At 29.0% G+C, this 21833-nt stretch overlaps 2 protein-coding genes across 2 annotated transcripts; both read left to right on the forward strand.

The window, feature by feature from the left end:
* The first annotated feature begins 10147 nt into the window (after window positions 1-10147).
* On the forward strand, window positions 10148-15938 carry LOC107021534 (germacrene C synthase-like). The gene is made up of 7 exons (XM_015222213.2): window positions 10148-10504; window positions 10593-10869; window positions 12574-12952; window positions 13410-13628; window positions 13776-13917; window positions 15205-15456; window positions 15540-15938. Exons 1-7 carry the CDS (start codon window positions 10265-10267, stop codon window positions 15834-15836), a joined length of 1806 nt encoding a protein of 601 aa, XP_015077699.1. The 5' UTR covers window positions 10148-10264; the 3' UTR covers window positions 15837-15938.
* A 4205-nt stretch (window positions 15939-20143) lies between these two features.
* Window positions 20144-21833, forward strand: LOC107022386 (premnaspirodiene oxygenase-like). Its single transcript, XM_015223012.1, has 2 exons — window positions 20144-21055; window positions 21210-21833. The coding sequence occupies exons 1-2, from the start codon at window positions 20144-20146 to the stop codon at window positions 21831-21833; spliced, it is 1536 nt and encodes a 511-aa protein (XP_015078498.1).

Below are 21833 nucleotides of genomic sequence, written 5' to 3' on the forward strand. Positions count from 1 at the left end.
ATATATATATATATATATATATATATATATATATATATATTAGTGACAATTTCATCAAAAAATATTCACTATTTTATAAATTGTTAAGCCCATGTTAACACGTAAAAGTTATTCATTATTATATTATTTTTTATTAAATAGAAGTGTAGGCATAAAAAATGATGTGAGATAGAGTTTTACCACCTAATTCATTAAAAAAGAATGGGATCAAATTTCCTTATATTTTTATTTATAGAAATTTAGAGAAAAGAAAATGATGTCAGATAGAATATCACCTAATACAATAAAAATGAAAAAAAAATCTCATTAAATATAATCGTGTCAAGTAATAAATATTCAATGATCTAGTGATATGTATCTCATAAAATAATTCACAGATATAATCCCATTTTAATTATATGCTTATCAAAATAATTGAAAATAACAAAAGATACTAACAGTAATCATCAATATATCGAAAAAATTATCTTTTCATGTCATTAGTGGAATACTTGACAAATCCATTTGGGCTTATTTATTTTCTTATTGATCTTCATTAATTTATATATTTGATTAATATGTTACTCTGTTTTAGGATAAAATATGCTTTTTCAAAAGAAAAAAATTGAGATATGATGTTTATTATTTTGAATAAGCGTTTGATTTTCGATGTAAAGTTTGGAAAAAATATATTTTTAAAAAAAAATTAAATCCCATTGCAATGTATTAGCATAAATAGAACTTTTCTATTGAATATAGTAGTTCAATTAGTTTTCTATATTCAGATTACTATCGAGAAACTCTCTTTTGGAATTAAAAAATAAATTATTTTTATAAAGACAAATATAAAGTAATCATACAATTAACATGTTACATAAATTATGCTTTTGTTATGAAACTATATGAAGACGAATAAAGTAGGGAGAAGAGAAAAAGATTTCTTATTCATCTTGATGTATATTCAGGATTCATATATCTTCTTTACAACGAAGGAAAACCCTCTATTTATAGGGGAAGTCTGACTTGATCACCAAGTATGATTTCTAACCATATCCTAAAAGGACTCCATATAATTAGACATTTACTATGATACAAATATGTTTATAACACTTTCCCTTGAATGTCGATAGATTATGTGTCTCGTTAAAACCTTACTAGATAAAATTCTGTGGGAAAAAATCTAGTGAAGAAAAAAGAGTACACATATCTAATAATACGCATTATGGATGCCTCATTGAAAATCTTACAAGGAAACCCAATTGAACAAAACCTTGTGAGGGAAAAAGAGTACATCACGTATTAGCTCCCCTAATGTGAACATCAATCCAGAGACTTGAATCTTCGTTTTCCAAGCTTGGGCACCATCTTCTTGAAAGTTGAAGTTGGTAGGAACATGGTGAAAATAAATCAACTACAATATTACTTGAACAGACCTCTTACATGTTGATATCACCATTCTTGGGAGCTCATGAGTGTAGAAAAACCTTGATGAATTATTCTTTCTTTTATCTGCTTTTATGAATCTTCTCTTCAGGATCAAAGATTTCTCCAAGATCTTTACTTTATCTTCTTTAAGCAAATAATCTATTGCCTTTTGAAATTCTAGTTATCAGCTTGCATAACAACAATATTTGTATATGCTCTATGCATTTTGAATTTATTTAATCATTATGAGAATGATAGACAAGTTTTCAAAAAATTTGTACATGCTTTAGATTTTGAACCCATTGTATATTTTCATATCAATTTTGTCAAGTGACAACATTCAATAGTTGATGTATGACATCTTCTAGTGCCTAGATTGCAAGTCAAATAAGCTTTACGCTTACCAAGATGCATCATTCCACTTTTCACTTGATAATTATTTCTACACAAGCATGATTTAATAGATGTAGAATTCATATCCTCATAATCTTTACAATATTACGTGCTATGGCATCAAAGATATCGTCAACAATATATCGGTTTGTATCGATTTACAATAGACATAATTTATTGAGATCTCATCACTTCATTATTTTTAGTTAGCTACCCTTCTCATGAGGTTTCATAAAGTGTTATGCCGTAGGCTCTCCAAGAGCACATTATCTCCTTATTATGATCATTTTGATTCTTTGATCCTGCCCCTTTTTCAAGGATTATTTTATTTAGAATTGATTAGTCTATCATGATTCATTCATGTCATAGACTTTATCCTTAAGGACATTCAATAGGAGTATTTACAACTCCTGTGTTGCTTCTAGTCTCCCCCTTATGTTAGACAAACTAACTTATATCTCAATATTTTGGAGAATCTATATTCGTGCATCATTGTATATTCATTGATTATATACTACATACCAAAATAATCAGATGAAAAATATTTGGTCTCTGACCATAAATCAATTGAAAAGAAATCTGATCATAACTTATTGATTTGATGCATACAATTACTTTTTGTATTAGGTATCATATTTCAGATCAACACATGATGGTCTCACAATTAACTTGCCTTTCTAACAAACAGTACAATAAAATTCACCATTTAAAAGAATCTTTAGGTTCTTTAATGGATGTCTATTCAAATTATCTATAATTCACCTTATCATTATAGACTCATGATATCCCATACAATCATGCAAAAGTAAGACAATATTGGAATTAGTATAAGAATGTGCCTCAATTGCACTAATTATTATTCAATAAAAGTCAAAAGATAAAGAATGAAACTTTTCTTTAACATATGTCTGCCAAGAGAAAATCTTGGTGATACCACATCTACTACCAAAGGTTGCGATCTTTTCCATGTCTAGCATGGTGGCTTACACCCCATTTACTCTAAAGAATGGATCTGTATTTTTATCATTTATCAAAGGCTCTCGTAATTCATGAATAGAACACAATCATCTAAGTACATCAAATTTTGATAACTTAGTACCTCATTCCATATTCATGTGCATCATTTAATCAATTTTCTTCTCTTATATATTTATGCACTGCTACATTCACTTCGAAAAATGGATCTTCTTCAACGTGATATATTTCATGAATAATTTTATCAAAACCCCATTATTTCCCTTAGTCATCATTATATCATCAATATGGTGCATTGAGACTCAAACCCAACGTCTTATGCCATAAATCTATGAGGGACTTGAACCCACATCTTTCATCACAAAGTATCAAGACTCCTGATGTCTTATCCTCTTGGTGCAATTGGACGTAAATCCATCGTCTTATTCTTTTGGTGCGATATAACTTAAATTCATCGTCTTACCCACAATGAGGTTCAACCTCAAGCCTTTGAAAATAATTGCAATTTTATCACTTCTGATGATCATTAATATGATTATATATTATAATTACACACAAAATTAAGACTATTGATTTTTTATAATCAACATTAACAGTTAATAGATATAGTTTAATAGATTACATACCTCATATAAAGATTGAAACATATCTCTCACTAAGTGCTTATTTAATTATTAAAATAAATTAAGAAATTCTCTTCCCAATCGATTAAAATTAAACGTATAGAAAGTCGACAAGTCTCTTTAAATACTTACTTTAGATAGTACCTCTAGATTTGTTACATAAATAATTATAACATAAAGATAAATCATACCTTGAAGATGTAAAAACCTTATTGCAACCTTATTGCATAACTTATGCAAGATCTCTTTTGCACTTTCCCCATCTTCTATCATAATTTTTTACGAATAGAAATCGTGCTGATAACGTGTTTTGAAACTATATGAAATTAGAAGACGTATAAAGTAGGGAGAAGAGAAAAAATTTCTTATTCATCTTGAAGTATATTCATGATTCATAGATCTTCTTTACAATAAGGAAAACCCTCTATTTATAGGGAAAATCTGACTTGGTCCCCGAATAAAATTTCTAACCATATCCTAAAAGGATTCCATATAATTAGACATTTAATATAATACAAATATGTTTATAACAGTTTTCTTATATTCTCTATATTTAGATTAAAATAGAAGAAGAAAACAAGATATTATAAGGATAATTTTGTATATTAAATTCAACTTTAATTTAGGACCACAAGATATAAAAATCTTCTTTATACTCTTAAACTCCGGGTCAAGTCAAACCAGATCATTCTTCGTGAAACAGAAAAAGTAAATTATTTATAAAAAGACAAAAAATGTTAAGATAATCTAAACCTTATCCTACTTACACGTCACATATTGTAAGCAATTTTGGCCAAAAAAAAAATGCTAAACAAATTGATCAAATAGAGATGGAGATATACAGTATGAGAGAGTGATATCATCTTGAAAAATATTGTTACTAGTATTTTAATAATGATATTTAAACTAAAATTATCAAAGGTCTCTTTTTTCATAATATTGGAGAGTCATTACTAAAAAATGTTATCAAAAAAGTATTGATTAAAAATAAATGAATCTGAAGAATTCAATTTATCAAACATTATGAGGTCAAATTTTAACTACTAAATAATAAACAGAAAATGGTCTAAAATACTCTCAAAGTATTGGAAATAGTATAAAATACCTATTGGATCCAAAATACCCTTGTCATCCACCTTTTGGTTCAAAATTGATCACTTATTTAACGGTTTAACATTTAAACTATTTAAATATTTTTTTAAATACGTGGCGCTCAACTATTTATTATAATTTAACTTATTAGTATAATTTATAAATCAATCCACTACCCATCCATTACTAATTAAACCCTCCAAATTAATAAATCACACATTATTAATGAAACAGAAAAGCTACTGCCAATTGAGTGTTTTTAAAAATTTGAGACGAAAATATCTATAGAAGTAAACTATCATACATTCAAATGTCTAATTAAAAATTACCGATAAACTTAAAAGTCTGAATATGTTCATCTTAATTATTCATACGTCTCAATTATGTGATGTTACTTCATAGATAACTTTTTTTCAAAATAATATATTAAAGGTTTTAAAACAAATCATATATATTTATAAAATTATATTTTAAAAAAATGCATGAATTAATTCGGGATGTATTACTTCTTTACCTTTAATCATAAATTTCTAATTCAATCTTGGAAGAGAATCAAATCGAAAGTGTCCTCCTAAATAAGCGGCTCAACATAAATTTAATTGGGGCTTCGATTCGGACTCGAATAATTTTGGATGTCATTTTCATTAATCTATAATTTCATCGTGTTTTAGTAGTGTTTATGACGTTTTTGATATTATAGTTGGATTATTAATTGGGTGGAGTTTAGTTAGTAATGGGTGGGTAGTGGGTTGGTTTATAAATAATACAAATAAATTAAATTATAATCAATAGTTGAACATCAAGTATTTTAAAAATATTTAAATAGTTTAAATTTAAAATCATTAAATAAGTGGTCAATTTTGAACTCAAAGGTGAATGACAAGGGTATTTTAGAGCCAATAGGTGGATGAAAAGGGCATTTTTGAGCCAATAGGTGAATGAATGGTAATTTTATACCATTTTCAATAGTTTAAAGATATTTTAGACGCTTTTCCAAATAATAAAATGTATCATTGGGTGTTTATATAGATCTCAATCTTCACAATGACTAGATATATTTCTTTTCACATGACATGCATTTTTGTTTATAAAGATAATATTTCACTGAACATGCTTATCAAAATGGTCCATTACACATAATTATGAAAAATCAACAAAAAGTAAATGTTTCAGTGCGTATTATCAGATTATATTATATAGTCTTTATTGCACTTGATTGAATGATATTTTATATCAAATAATGAGCATAAGAAAATACATTTCACACCAATAATTGTCAATTCAACATGATATTTTTTGTCTGATACATAATATAAACATAAATAAATAAAATGTAAATGATTACCATATCCACTACATTATGGATTAAGCAAATAGTGTCTTCCAAAGTGGAAAACAAATGCACTGATCTGGAAAGGTGTTATGGAAATGCTAAGTGGCTCTGGAAATTTAGATAATCCTCCGTTCATTTTTATTTATCTATATAATTTTTTATTTATCATTTTTAATACTTTATATTAAGAAAAACTAATTATTTTTTTAATTTTTTCCTCGATATTAATTACTCACTCCCTTATTATTCCTTACAATTAATATGAATATTATATTAAAATACTTACATTTATTATTATATCTTTAGCACTTGCTCAAAATTTAAAACACATAAGTAAAAATAAAAGTAGATAAAAAAAAAGAATTCTTATTTGCTCCTATGCATATTTGTTATATACTCCTTCCGTTTCAAAAAAGATAAGTCTAGTTTGACTTGAAACGGAGTTTAAGAAAAGAAATAAGACTTTTTAATCTTGTGGTTCTAAATTAAAGTTATGTCAAATGTACCAAAATGTCTTTTAATTTTGTAGTTTTAAACATACCACATGGAAAATTAAAGTTAAAGTGTTGCCAAAAAAAGAAATGAATCATTCTTTTTGAAACAGACTACAAAGAAAATAAGAACATTTTTTTTTTTAAACGGAGGGAGTAATAATTTTTGCTTGATCACATTTCTTATAAAATCACCAACATCGAAAAAGTAGAAAGAGCTTTCACTAAATTATCTTTAATTAAATAAGTATTAATTGAATATAACTTCTTAGTTATACAATAAATCATTCATTTAAATAGAGATAACTTTAGAAAAAATAATTAATAGCTTCTAAATTTCCCTTTTATTTTTGGAAAAATTACATAATTAATACATTTTAAAAAATAATTACTGATTTTAGTGATACTTTTTGTTTATTACCATTTATAGCAATACTGTGATAAATCTGTAACATGTATTAAAAGTGAATTATTTATGTAATATATTTGAATTATAATTGTTTTTGAAATATATTGTGTTTGTTTGGTAAAAAATGGTCACATTGTATTATAAGTGTATTAAAATGTGTGATAAATGTTTTATCCATCATTAAAACTTGTATTATATGTGAATAATAAATTGTTCTTTGTAATATGTATTAAAGTTGTATTATAAATGAATTAAAAACGATCAAGTGAAAAAAAAATATTGTTGCTATATATGGTAAATATTTTATTATTATAGCACATTTATGTAAGTTTCCCGTTATTTTTTTCGCTTGCTCTATTTTGTTTTGTTATTTTATGTTTTTTAAGATTTGGGCCAATTGTTGGGCCAGATCTTTTTTTAGGAAACAACAGATTACTTTAAATTCAAAATATACAAATATTTATCAATGTCCATTTATTTGTAGAGATCTTTTTTATAAACAAATATAGTTTGAATCATAATTATGAATAGTAATTACAATTTTCTAATGGCTATTCATAGCAACAAGTTCAGAGAGCAGAGAGTGGGCGAGATAGAGGAGAGAGACAAACAAATCGTATCTCAAATCCAATTTATATCTCAATTGAAATTGCGATACACGATAACAGATACACAACATATCCACATATACACAACCTCCTCTTCCTCTGATCTCAAATATTGTCCGCCTCTGTTCTCTATCTTTTAATCTCATACACATAACAAATAACATATACAATTGATATCACTCCTAAAATAAATACACACATACAATGTATCAATTTTTTGTGATTCATGAAAGGCAAAAAAACATTGATACAATATTTGGGTATTGTATCACCTCTAAAATAAGTATACAGATGAAATTTTTCTGATAATAGTTGTATCAATTTTTTTCGACACATAGATAAAACTTGATAATTGAATTATTTTTTTATACACCAATATAATATTTATCCCTAATTTAATTTAATTGTATCAATATGCATAAATCGAAGAAGATATATTTTGAGAATATGCATATTAGTTTTTCTACATACACGATATCGAAGTAGATTCACATGTATATGAGATACATAGACATATCTCGATAGCCTCGCTCGTCTTTTTTTCATCTCGCTCATCACTCTTCTATGTATATGGTCACATCTGATACATATAGATACATGTATTAGTGTGAGTCACATGTATATGTATAAACATATAACTATCTCGTTTGCCTCCCTGTCTCCCTATTTTAGTGTATTTGGTAGAAACATACATGTATATAGGTGCATACTTTTCAATATATAGTTCGTAAGATAAGTATGTTTTTTAAAAGTATAAGTAAATTAGTATATATGGTATGAAGATATATGTCTAATAAGGTACGTTTCCCTTTTCTTGGGAGCAGTGTTATAAAAGACCCTGTTAGGACTCACTCAGGGCTCGCCCCAAGGTGGGGCTCTAGCAAAATGTCTCAAGACTCAAGTGTGGGGCTTAGTTTGGTAAGACTTACGCCCTAAGCCCTCGATCGTACGTCCTAAGCACGCTAAGGGCCCGACCGTCTAACAAATCTTACACAAATTATTTGTCAAATTTTTTAGTTGACATTGTTGACCCTCATAATTCTTGAATAAATGAATGATACTTAATAGTATTTAATTTATAGAATTAAAAATATTGAGAGTAACTCAAATAAAAAGTTCTAGTATCACATCTTTACCATTTCACACTGTGAGAGGGTTATTATATATTACGTAATATTTCTAAACACATAGCGAAATTTAACTTTTTCACTTATCATTGTCTTCATGTTGTTGACACATGTCTCAAAATTATCATATTTTATTTAGCTATTTGAAAGTAATTTCATTTTTATTCATGATGGAGTGATGTGTTTATTATAATACTAGTAAATTTTATTGATTATTTTCTTTTAAAAAGGGTATATTATATAGTATAATAATTAATATATTCTTAAAATTAACCATGTTTGTAATTATTTCAAACATTGATATATTTTTATAATTTTATGTTATTATATTATTATAGTATATTTTAAATTAAAAATTCAAAGGTTTACGCCCACGTCTCGAAACTTACGCCTCATCTTATACTAAATAAAATCCTCGTCTCACGTTCCCACCTTTTAAAATACTACTTTTAAGAGTCACATCTTAATGTTATGCAATTTACTCCCTGAAAATTGATCAATTGTATATAGTAATTTCTAAGGGTGTTTCACTGTTTTTGGTACGTATGGAAAATATTTTCTAAATTTTCTCATTTGATTTTGATCAAATTTTTTCTTAAAAAAATAAATTTCTTAAAATGAGAAATCATTTCCTTTAACATAATAGAGAAATAAGTTTCACAAATAATATTTCAGTTTAACAGTGTCGAACCACCTAATGTTCCAATATTTTTCGGGATAATTTTTTTTATTTTGAAATTGGCACAGGAGAATGAAACACAAAGTATAAAATAAATAAAAAAAAGTGCAAATTAAAGGACCAAATTAACATGTCTTTGTTAGTGGAATAGTGAGTAAGACTTTACTTGAATAATAATATTATTTTAAATAGTATACCCAAGGATAAATATATTTTATTTTTATGGGAATATAAGGATAAACATGACCTATTTTAAAATTAATTAAAAAGAATAATTTAGAAAGAAAAAAAAAACCCTGATAAATAATACACCATCCAATCCAAAATATAAAGGGAATTTCTAGTACTTTTCTTTAGTTCAAAATCAAAATGAACTGTTTTTTTTTTTTCAAAGCTCCAAAGTTACCCTCTCTCTAATTGATTTTTCAAATCCAAACACTACTTATTTTTAAAAAGCCTGAGGAAATTAAAGTATAAAAGAATAATATTTCAAATAGTAATTATTTAATTAGTACAATTGATTGTCTTTCTTAAACAAATGTTCATTTTTTTTTAATTGAAGAGATAAGAGGGTCATCTCAATGTCATTCCTCACTAAAATACCTCATACATGTAATAATCACTTTCTTTTTTTAGAAAAAAAAAGGCAATCAGTTTGCCCTGTTTTTTTTTTAAGTTAGCGTAGTCAAAATTACTCTCCCGTCCGATATTATTTGTCATGATTTTTATTTTTAAAGTTGAAACTAAAAAAAAATTGACTAAGAATTTAAGATTCATATTAATATGCAAACAATTACTTTTCATATAGTTTTAGATTTTTTGTTTAAATATCAAATTAATATGATTTAATTTAACTTTGAAAATTAATCAAATTAACTTTCGAAAAGCGCAAATTTAATGTTCTAAATTTTAGTATGGAAAATACTGCAGTATAAGAATTATTTAATACATACATATATTGATTTAACTTTAGTATAAATAAAAATACGAGATTTGAAAAAAAAAACTAATGAATTCATTCAAACCCACCTCCGCTATTGGGAGCACTTGCAGAATTATTTTCAATATATATATATATATATATCAATCTAAGGCAGAGTAAGTATTAAAATTTGTGTAACTGCAAAGGAATGAAAATGTTTTGTGTAGCACCAAATTGTGAATCAACTATTACTGGAAGGAGGGCATTGATCAATACTAATATTCATAGTTACGAAGCAAATTATGTAAGCTTTGGTGTTTGGCCCAATTTCTATTCCAGAAGAAGAAAATTGATGAGCCAAGCAATGGATCATCCTTCACGTCATTTGGCTGATTTTGAGCCAACACTTTGGGGGCACCATTTCCTCTCATACACTCCTCAAAAAACAGTACGGCTTTAATTTTCCCTTCTTTCAAAATAGATCAATTTGAGTTTTCACAATTTGATTTATAATGAAAAAAAAAATGAATTGGCAGGAAATTAGTACACAAGAGAAAGTTGAAATTGATGAGTATAAAGAGATGATGAGGAAAACGCTGGTGGAAACTCCTGACAATAGTAGAGGAAAACTTGTGTTGATAGACGCGATTCAGCGATTGGGAGTAGCGTATCATTTTCATAGTGAAATCGAAATTTCCATTCAAAACATTTTTGATTCGCAACTACAGAGTGGGAATGATGATGACAATCTACTTCACGTTGTTGCTCTTCGTTTTCGACTGCTAAGGCAACAAGGCCATTACATCTCTTCTGGTAACTTTTTATTTATATATATATACTGCAACTTCTTCATTGCTTCTGTGCTACAATGGTGATTTATAACTTTAGTACTATTTTATCGACTACTAGTGGTGCCAAATGGGCGGAATGAGTTTGAAATTAGAAATATTACAATGGATTGTATAGAAATCGGGTTAGGTCTTGAACCGCCTAAGTTTACTTTGGTCTCAAATGGGTTAAAATATGAGTTGAGTCTTGACCTGCCCAGTTTGACCCGATTAATCTCGATAATTGAACATATTGATATTTAACTTTTATCACAATTTGAATTTTCGCTCAAGAATTATTTGTTAAAAAAGTAAAAAATGGACAGATAAATCCTAAAAGATTTTAAATATATAATAATTCATGCCTTCAATATAGCAACATATCTTAATAAAAAGTTTTAAAACGGGTTGAAATTTGAGATTGAATTGGGCTCAATTGAGAATTCTCTTCAAAATGGGTTAAGCTTAAATGAGTTGAGATTGAATCCAATTCAAAATTATCTTGAGCCCAACCTTTAAAATTTTGGACGGATTGGACGGGTTACCTATGTTTAGATTCATTTTTGACACCCCTATTGACTACTATAGGCTACTACAAACGGCAAGAAATTAGTAATTTTTTTGTTTTTAGTTCATCCTAAAAAGAATGTCACTTTACTATAATTGAAAATAATTAAATTAAAATATCTTTATCTTAATAAAATAATTTATCAGACAAATATCTAAGAATTATTTCAAATCTCAAATTTTAAAAATCTTTATTTTTAGCGAAAATATCATGACAAGTCAAATGGCTTAAAATGAGATAAAGGACAGGAGGAGTAATTCAAGTAAGCATATACTTCATATTTTGTTCTTTAACGATTAGTATAAGGTTTAATTTTTTAGTTGATAAGGATGGTTTATCCTTCAGATCACTCAGTGGATTAGACAAATATCTAAATCCATCGAATATATATTTTTGTTATAATCAATACATAAATTAAGTGGTGCCTAGTCCCCACAGTTATGATGGCTTTTTCTTTATTAAAAAAACTATATTGTCAAAAGTGGAAGCATATAACTTTATTGGCAGGGGGTGTAAAAAAAAAATGAAAAATGTTAAGATATTCTTAATGATATTCGGGCGATGAGAAAACATGTTGATGGATTAGTGAAAAAACTATCAAATAGAAATAAATAAATAAACTAGATTTTGCTATAAATAAATTTTAAATACAGTTTATACACTCTACTTTTGCACAATTTATTAGATCTATTTAGAGAAGTGCTTGTATGAATTTTGCTTGTTAGATTCAGAATTGATGTGATAGATTATAGATTAAAATTACATTTTCAAAGTTTGTATACACACGAAGAGAGGTCAAAATTGGCCCAAAATACCTTGATCCGGTCAACTGCGATCATTTATTTAACTTAGTTTATTTTAATCTGTTCAATTTAGCCTACTTAAAATAAATCGATTTTTGACTTTACTCATGACCCGACTCTATTAAAACGTTTTTTTGAATAACCAAGAGGATTTTTCATAAATGAGTATAATTTGTTCATTACTAAAAGGACTATCAAATATTAGTCATATATATACCGACCTCATGAGGTCAATATTTTATTTTATTAATCATGTATACTATTGCCAAAAAAAAAAACAAATTGATCAAAATTAACATAAGCATAATGATTTAACCAGATGTATTCAAGCAATTCATGGATCATAACGGAAATTTCAAGGAAATATTTATTAATGATGATGTCGAAGGATTATTGAGTTTGTATGAAGCATCACATCTGAGAATGCACGACGAAGAAATTCTTGAAGAAGCTCTTATCTTTACTACCACTCGTCTCGAGTCCCTACTCCCCAACTTGACCAATAACTCACTTAAGATTCAAGTTATTGAAGCGTTACGCCAGCCTATTCGTAAAACAGTACCAAGGGTAGGAGCAAGAAAATACATACACATTTATGAAAACATCGAATCACATAATGATTTACTTTTGAAATTTGCGAAATTGGATTTTAACATGTTGCAAAAGGTGCATCAAGACGAGCTTAACGAGATATCAAGGTATGTATATATATTCACTCATGTTATATTCCCGAGTCCGGAGTCTAAAGGTATAAAATTTCAATAAAAATTTCAAAACGGTATATTAAATTTTATATTAACCAAAACGGCAAAATCGCTGGAACAACATCATTTCCTCCGCCGGAAATTGCTACCGCAGCGATTTTGCAAAATGTGATTTTTTTTAAAAAAAATTAAAAAAATGAAATCGCTGCATAGGCAGCGATTTTCTTAAAAAATTTTTTTTTTTTAAAATGAAAATCACTGCCTAGGCAGCGATTTTCTTTAAAAAAAAAATCACATACTGCCGCGATTTTGCCGTTTTGGTTAATATAAAATTTTATATACCATTTTGAAATTTTTATTAATATTTTATACCTTTAGACTCCGGACTCTTATATTCCCTTCCTAATTAAATAAATGTGCGATAAATGTATGTACTATGATATGTTCGTAGGTGGTGGAAAGATTTGGATATTGCAAACAAATTACCATATGCAAAAGACAGATTTGTGGAGAGTTACTTTTGGATAATTGGATTGTCTGTTGAGCCACAATATAGTCGATTGAGAAGAATGTTAACAAAAGTAGTCAACATGAACTCTATTGTTGATGACACTTATGATGCTTATGGAACTCATGATGAACTTGTGCTTCTCACTAATGCAATTGAGAGGTAACCTATTTAGTTTTTAATATGTAGGTCGTGTGATCAATATTGTATATTACGACTTTTTTAGTATATTTTTCTATAACTTGCAATTATAATTAGCTTCCGCATATTATTTCGATCTCAACAAATTCAACTGCATGTCAAGTGCAGATGGGATATAAGTGCTATGGATTCATTACCACCATATATGAAAATTATTTATCAAGAGCTTCTCAATATCTATGATGAAGCAGAAGAAGTATTGGCCAAAGAAGGCAAATCGAATAGCGTAATCTACTATGCAAAAAATGAGGTAATTCTAAACTATAAGTTAAAAAGAAATTGTTGACATTTTGAATCAAAAGGAAGATATGGTATAGGTGTTGGGGCATAGTTTAGGAAAATCCAAAATCCAACTTAAAATTTTAAACTTTTTAGATTTTTTTTTGTTTGAATTTTGAATCTAGGATCTTGATTGTCCTTAACAATTAGACATAAGCCCATCCACCTAATACTAAGTTCAATAAAACCAACACCTTACTATATCAATCAATATATTCTATAGTCGATTTTCTATTAGCTAATAAATTGTGCAAACTGAGATGCATTCACCAAATTGCACAGCGCATATATATATAAGGTATCCCAGCTACGTGTGAATAACACCATGTAAACTGATATGATTCGCATGTATACAAATCTCACTCCCTCCTTCTCTCCCTCTACCTATTTTAGTGTATCTGTTTACAAAAATACATGTATCTAAATCTATCTTATTCAATATATATAATAGAAAGCTCTCCATTACTGATAATTAAGTTACATAAACTTTCACATATAGCCACTCAAAAATAGCCTATCACTCTCAATAACTATCGTTTGATGATTACAATTCGTAGCTACATGTTATAGAGAGGAGAGAGGCGAGCGAGACTGGGAGAGAGAGGAGAGAGGCGAGCGAGAGAGGGAAAAGAGTGGGAGAGAGGTGAATTGTATATGTATATTGGTTAGATAATTGTATATTATACATATGTATTTGTATATATGACAAGCAAGATTGGGAGAGGAAGGAGAAAGGCGAGCGAGAATAGGAGAGGGAGGAGAGATAAAAGCGAGATTGGGAGAGAGGCAGCGAGAGAGGGCAGAGAGTGGGAGAGAGGTGAATTGTATATGTATTCGGTTAGATACTTGTAAATTATACATATGCATTGTATATATGGCAAGCGAGATTGGGAGAGAGAGAAGAGAGGCAAGCGAGATTGGGAGAGGGAGGAGAGAGGCGAGCGAGAGAGGGAAAAGAGTGGGAGAGAGGTGAATTCTATATGTATATCAGTTAGATAATTGTATATTATGGCGAATTATACATATACAAACGTGGCTAATTATACAAACTCGAAGTCAACCCAATTAATGTCAGTCGCGAGTGGTAATTATAACAAACTATAGCTATGATGAATAATTAAGTAGTATAAGTTTGTTTAACCACGTGATTTTTCCTATTTTTAAAATAGGTGATAATAGTAAATATGATAGCGAAGAATGTATAGTTTCTCCTTATTAAGATTTTATAATGATTTCAATATTTGGTGTTATGTTGTAGTGGAAAAAATTGACAGCTGCCTATATGAAGGAAAGTGATTGGTTGAATGCTGGCTATATTCCAAAATGTGATGAATATATGAAAAATGCAGTAATAACAGCTACATGTATGCTTTATGTAACAAATTCTTTGGTTGGCATGGATGAATTATATATGACCAAAGAGAATATTGAGTGGCTAACCAATGGGCTTTTGGTTGCACGTTCTGCTGCAGCAATCTGTAGATGTATGGATGATATTTCTGATCATGAAGTAAGCATAACACAACATTTATACAAATATTTTTCAATTATTGTATTGAAGATATTGAAATGTATTTGTATCGTAACTCATAGGTTAATCAACAAAGAGGACATGTTGCTTCAATTGTTGATTGTTACATAAAACAATATGGAGTTTCAAAGGAGGAGGCATATGTTGAGATACGGAAAATGGTCACGAATGCATGGAAAGATATAAATAAGGAATTCCTTTTCCGTAAGGAAGTACCATTTTTCGTTCTTGAACTAGGTTTAAATTTTGCGCGATTGGTAGATACAACTTTTGGAGATGGTCATGACGAATATACAAGTCCCAAATCCGAAACTAAAAAGATGCTTAGTTTGTTGCTCGTTGAATCCATCAATATATGACAACAATTACAATGCAGATGCACCTTCGACTAAATGTAATTTCTCTAATAAATATTACTAATAAACTATTTATGTTAATGATGACTATGGTTGATACAAATTTATTGTAGTCCGTTATTTTTTAGATTTGAAATATATTGATTTATGTTCATGGACTAATATAGTATAACGTATTTGACAATTTAATTAAATAAAAAGGATTCTGTTTTGGTTTCCTCAAGCCAGGGGAAACCAATAGAATTAAGTTAGCATCAAATAGAGTGCTCACAAATCAATTCATCATTATTTCTTATTACTTTTATTCTTAAAATGACATTAGTTTCTCTCATGTTTTTCATATCAAAATAAAAAGACAAAAAACTTTGATCTCACATACTATATCAAAACTAGAATCAAAGGTAAGCATGCATGTCATCATCGTTCACATAAAGGATTATATTATCTTGGAGAAAAAGATAAATATACCTCCAGACTATCATAAATGGTATGCAAATACCTTTCGTCATATTTTTGGGACATTGGTATCCCTGCCGTCCAAAAACTAAAGCATATATATACCCTTTATACTAACGGACAAACACGTATCATAATCTTCTCCACCGACCCCATATTTTATTAAGTATCAGATCGATGGATAAGATTGTACCACGTGTTCCTATTTAGTCTTTTGTTAGAGTGAAAGACATATATGTTCTAGTTTTTGGACGACAGGCGTATCCATGTTCCAAAAGTATAACCAAGAATATCTACATATCATTTACGATAATTCGGGGTATATTGATCATTTTTCCTTATTATCTTTATTAAACATCTTAGTAATGAGGCACAAACAAAAGACAAAGATGCATCATCATTATCAACAATTTGAAATATCTATAAATAGCAATAACAAACCAATATTTTACTACTATGATCAATATATTGACATCATTTAATGATCAATTTCAAGAGAATGTTAAATTGGCTGCGATGAAACATCATCTTCTGACCAAGTTATGATGAAATTGATTAAATCTAGCTTCTTGCAGACTGGCTAACAAAAATGACGATGAACTCTCAAACTAACTCTGATGGGCAATAGCCATTTTCTTGATGGATAGTTTCTATGCGTCTTGTAATTAAACCTTTGGTATATCATTAATAAATATATGACACCTCAAGTCTCATAAATAATTACAGTCTATATCCCTCCTTCATTATGACGGATAATTTTCGTTAAATTGATACTAAATCAGTATCATGTAGTGTATTGGTATTATTAAAAACTGATAATTTTGCTTATTGATATTAAATTAATATATATATGTTATATTGATGTCATTAAGTTTTCTTATTGAAAAATTACTCATTGGTCAATGATTCTATAAGATTATGTGCATATATACTATTTTAAGAAGCAAAATTATTTTTTATTTCTACTTCTGCTTTTTTAACAAGCTTTTTTGGCTTCTACTCAACAACTATAAAAATTGTTTCTGCTTCTATTTAAACGCAATTTTATAAGTTTGCCAAACACCTAATTTTTTTTAAAAAAATAATCCCGAGATAAGTGTTTATAGACTCCCAGAAACAATGTCAAACAGACTCTTAAATATAAAGTAATATTTGTTACTAACCTGTACTTATAAGGTTAATCAAAACTAAAACAGAAATAAGATGAAGTAGACAGAAAACTAAATAATTCGAGTCCGCAGAAACTACTGTATCTCCTTAAGAAATTTAATCCCCTCACTGTACCCGAGGTTATGGATTCATTTCTCCCAAGATAAAAAGAATTAATCCTATTAAAGAAATAGTGGTACCTCAAACTTCTTTAACTTCACTTAACTTAAGAACAGCAACAAGTCACACAGACTCAGTCGATCGACACTTTGATTTTGAGAGAAAATATATGCAGAGAAGGAAAAATTTTCAGTGTTTTAAAAAACGAAAAATGACTTCCTTTGATAGCCATTTTCAGCAAAAAATGTGTCTGTTCGGAGAAATCTGTTCAGACCCGTTTTATCCAGAAAGTTGTGTCTTTTGGAAAAAATAACAACTTTTCGACAAATGTGTCTGTTGGGAAAGTAACGGCTTTTCGGAAAGTAATGACTTTTCGGAAAGATAACGACTTTTCGGAACGTTACCGTTACACGCAAATTAATTCTGTTAATTAACTAATTAACTAAAGTCCTGAATTAATTTATAAGAGATAAGATTAATAGGATTTATTTGATTAACAAAAATCAATTAAATAAATTTTGTCCAAAAATTTTATCAATCAATCATTTGTCAAATCCAAATTCGAGCGAGCGACGGCGCAAGGGGACACCTTCTTCTTAGCTCCTTAAAAAATAAAGGAAGTATTTCTTTATATAAGGACAACAATTTCCCTTTCTTTTGCCGATATGGGAGACATGACTTTTCATTTGCACTTTGCAAATGACTTTTCATTTTCCCTCCAAATTGGTTCCCTCACTTTTCATATTCTTTTTTTTCTTTTCTCATTCACACTTTGCTAAACCCAACAATATTTTGGTGCGCTTCGTTGCCCGAATAATCTTCTAAAACAATATTTCACTTTTCGAAGTTAGGTGAACATGTTATATTTTAATCTACCACAAATATTATGATACATTTCTATTTTGAAATAATTTAGTATAAAGATTTTCTTATATGTTTAGTGCGATGATTTAAAACTTGAATTATATGCTGTTTAAATAGGCTCTCGAGAAACTCTGTCTAAATATATTTTTTTTAAATTATAATTTTTATTTGATATGTCATATATAATCACAATGAAATATAATAAGAATTTATAACTTCATAGTAGTTGAGATGATTGAGTTATGACTGATTTTTAACTCAAGTAATTTTTTGTGATCCGTCAAAGATAAAAATTGTTTACCTCTTCAATTTTAAGTACGGAGTAATTAATAAACATTTTCCCCCTTTTGGATAGGATTATAAATGATTTTCAACACATAATATTATCTCAATTTATTTTGATCCGATCAAATTCTAATTTGAACTAAACTATATACGTAGGTCGCTAAATTGAGATGCAAATTAAAGGAACCGAAAAATAAAAAATTCCTTTGAAGAGAGAGAGATATGAACTTAGGGCACACCACTTATGCGTCTTGGAGCAGAAGAGAAAGGAATTTATTTAAATTTGGGTGGGTCTTTACTTGGGTGTACTATTATGATTTAATGTTTGTTCAGAATTTTGATTTTTATTAAAAAAAATGATAATGACGTGGCTCAATTATAATTGTTCACGTGTAAAAAATGACTTTGCAAAATTATCGTTAAAAAATAATGACATGATTGAGTCTTTTTTTCTTAAATGGAAGTGGTGTAGATGAGCCAAATTTTTTAGCGGATGTCATAAATAAGCCTTTTCTAAAAGTTTGGTGGCATATTTAAGTTTTTTCCCAAATTAGAACAAAAAAAAAAATTTCACCTCATATAGTACTACAACAAAACTAGAATCTAAGATAAGCATGCATGTATGACTTGATTTTGCTGGGTTTTTTTTTTTTCGATGTTCATATTGAAGTTTATATGCGTCCTCATTCAAAAATGAAGCGCTCCTAACTCAACCGAGATTAATATATGACCTTATATGACTTAGTATTATTGAATTGATATGACTTTGGACGATATTATCTTCATTAAACGCCTTATCCACTTCTAGAAAACACAAAATTGAGTAATGAAGCACAAAAAAAAGGACGAAGATGCATTATCAATAAAATGAAATATCTATAAATAGTAAGTACATACCAATATTTACTACTTTCTCCGTCCACTATTGTTTATCATGATTTTTATTTTACAGTCAAACTATAAAAACTTTGACTAACATTTAAGATGTATTTTTTCATTATATTAATATGCAAAAAATTGCAATTTATAATACCTTTCGTATAGTTTTTAAATATCTAATTTTTTCGTTTAAAATATCAAAAATTATATAATTTAACTTTAAAAATTAGTCAAATTATTGTTAGTTGGGTTTCTTTCTTGTTGTAATAGTGATGGGCAATAGCCATTTTCTTGATTGATACTTTCTATGCGTGTTGTAATTAAACCTTTGGTATATGATATACAACACCTCAATTTATTTATTTTTACATTAAATTGTTGATAAGCCGTAACAAATTAAGAATTTTATCTATTTTGTTAAATACTTTACCAATTAAATTTCGATAGATTGATAGAACTAGTAATGTAGGTGGATCAAAAAAAGGCAAGTGTATTAGATTCTATATAAGTAATAATAATAATATCTTGTCAAGTCCATTTTCTTGCTTTACTATTGAATGGAGTCCTCTCTTAATTTCAACTTACTTACATTGCTTCTCTTCTTATCATCCCTCTTTATTATTCTATTCACCAGGCAATGGAAACATCAAAAACAAATCACCAGATTCCCTCCTCCAGGTCCATGGAAACTTCCCTTTATTGGAAGTCTTCATCACTTAATCGGAGGAGGACTTCCACATCGCGTCCTTAGAAATTTATCGCAAAGATATGGACCTATTATGTACTTGCAACTCGGGCAAGTTCCTACCGTGGTCATATCATCACCTACTATTGCGAAACAAGTTTTAAAAACTCATGATCTCGCCTTTGTTGATAGGCCACAACTTACATCACTAAGCATCATATTTTACAATTTTAAAGACATTGCATTTAGTCAATATGGTGACTACTGGAGACAAATGCGTAAAATTTGTATGATTGAACTTCTCAGTACAAAGATGGTCAAGACATTTGGTGCAATTAGGCAGGATGAGATTTCAAGTCTCGTTTCATCAATTCGTTCCATGAGGGGTTCTACAATCAACATGACGGAAAAGATTTTTCTGTTTTCCAACTCTATCATTTGTAGATCAGCCTTTGGAAAAATATGCAAAGATCGAGACGAGTTCATAACAATTTTGAAGGAAATACTATTACTGACTGGAGGATTTGATGTGGCTGATCTGTTCCCTTCGTGGAAGTTACTTCACAAGATAACCGGTACGAAATCTAGATTGATTAGTGCCCATAAGAAGGTCGATATAGTTATGGAGGAGATCCTGAATGAGCATATCGAAAATAAGGCAGCTGGGAAGAAGGGAAACGGTGAATTTGGAGACGAAGATTTGGTTGATGTTTTCCTAAGGGTGAAAGAGAACGCGGAACTTCAATTTCCAATCACAAATGACCATATTAAAGCTGTGATTTTTGTAAGTTTGCTCCGAACATTTGCAAACATAATCATTTTTAGTAAACATTTTCTTTGAAACTACATGGGATCAAAGTCAGGTTCATCCCAATTTGTTGTGGCCCCATTTAGAAGTGTTCACGAGGTTATTATTTTATTTTTTTGTGTGGATGCAGGACATCTTTCTGGCTGGAACTGAAACATCAAATACAGTTCTTATTTGGGCATTTGCAGAATTAATGAAGAACCCACATATCATGGCGAAGGCCCAAAGTGAAGTGAGACGAGTCTTTAAGGGAAAGAAAAAACACGATGAAGAAGATTTTGAAGAGTTGACATACCTTAAGTTAGTGGTTAAGGAAGCATTAAGGCTACATCTTCCGGCTCCTTTAATAACGCCTAGGGAATGTAGGGAGCAAACAGATATAAACGGATATATCATACCTATTAAGACAAGGGTACTAGTCAATGCATGGGCACTCGCGAGAGATCCTGAAAGTTGGGATGACCCTGAAAGTTTTATACCAGAGAGATTTGAGAACTCGTCTATTGACTTCAAAGGAAATCACTTTGAGTTTATTCCGTTTGGTGCAGGAAGAAGGATGTGTCCGGGAATGTTATTTGGTTTAGCGAATGTTACACATCCTCTGGCTCAGTTACTTCTCCACTTCAAATGGGATCTCCCTAATGGAACTAATCCGAAACATTTGGATATGACTGAAACAGGCGGAATAGCAGCAACGAAAATGAAAAATCTATTGTTAGTTGCGACGTGTCATAGGAATGAAGAAGAATTTTGA

This window comes from Solanum pennellii, chromosome 6 (assembly GCF_001406875.1).
Source record: "Solanum pennellii chromosome 6, SPENNV200".
NCBI classification, from domain to species: domain Eukaryota; kingdom Viridiplantae; phylum Streptophyta; class Magnoliopsida; order Solanales; family Solanaceae; genus Solanum; species Solanum pennellii.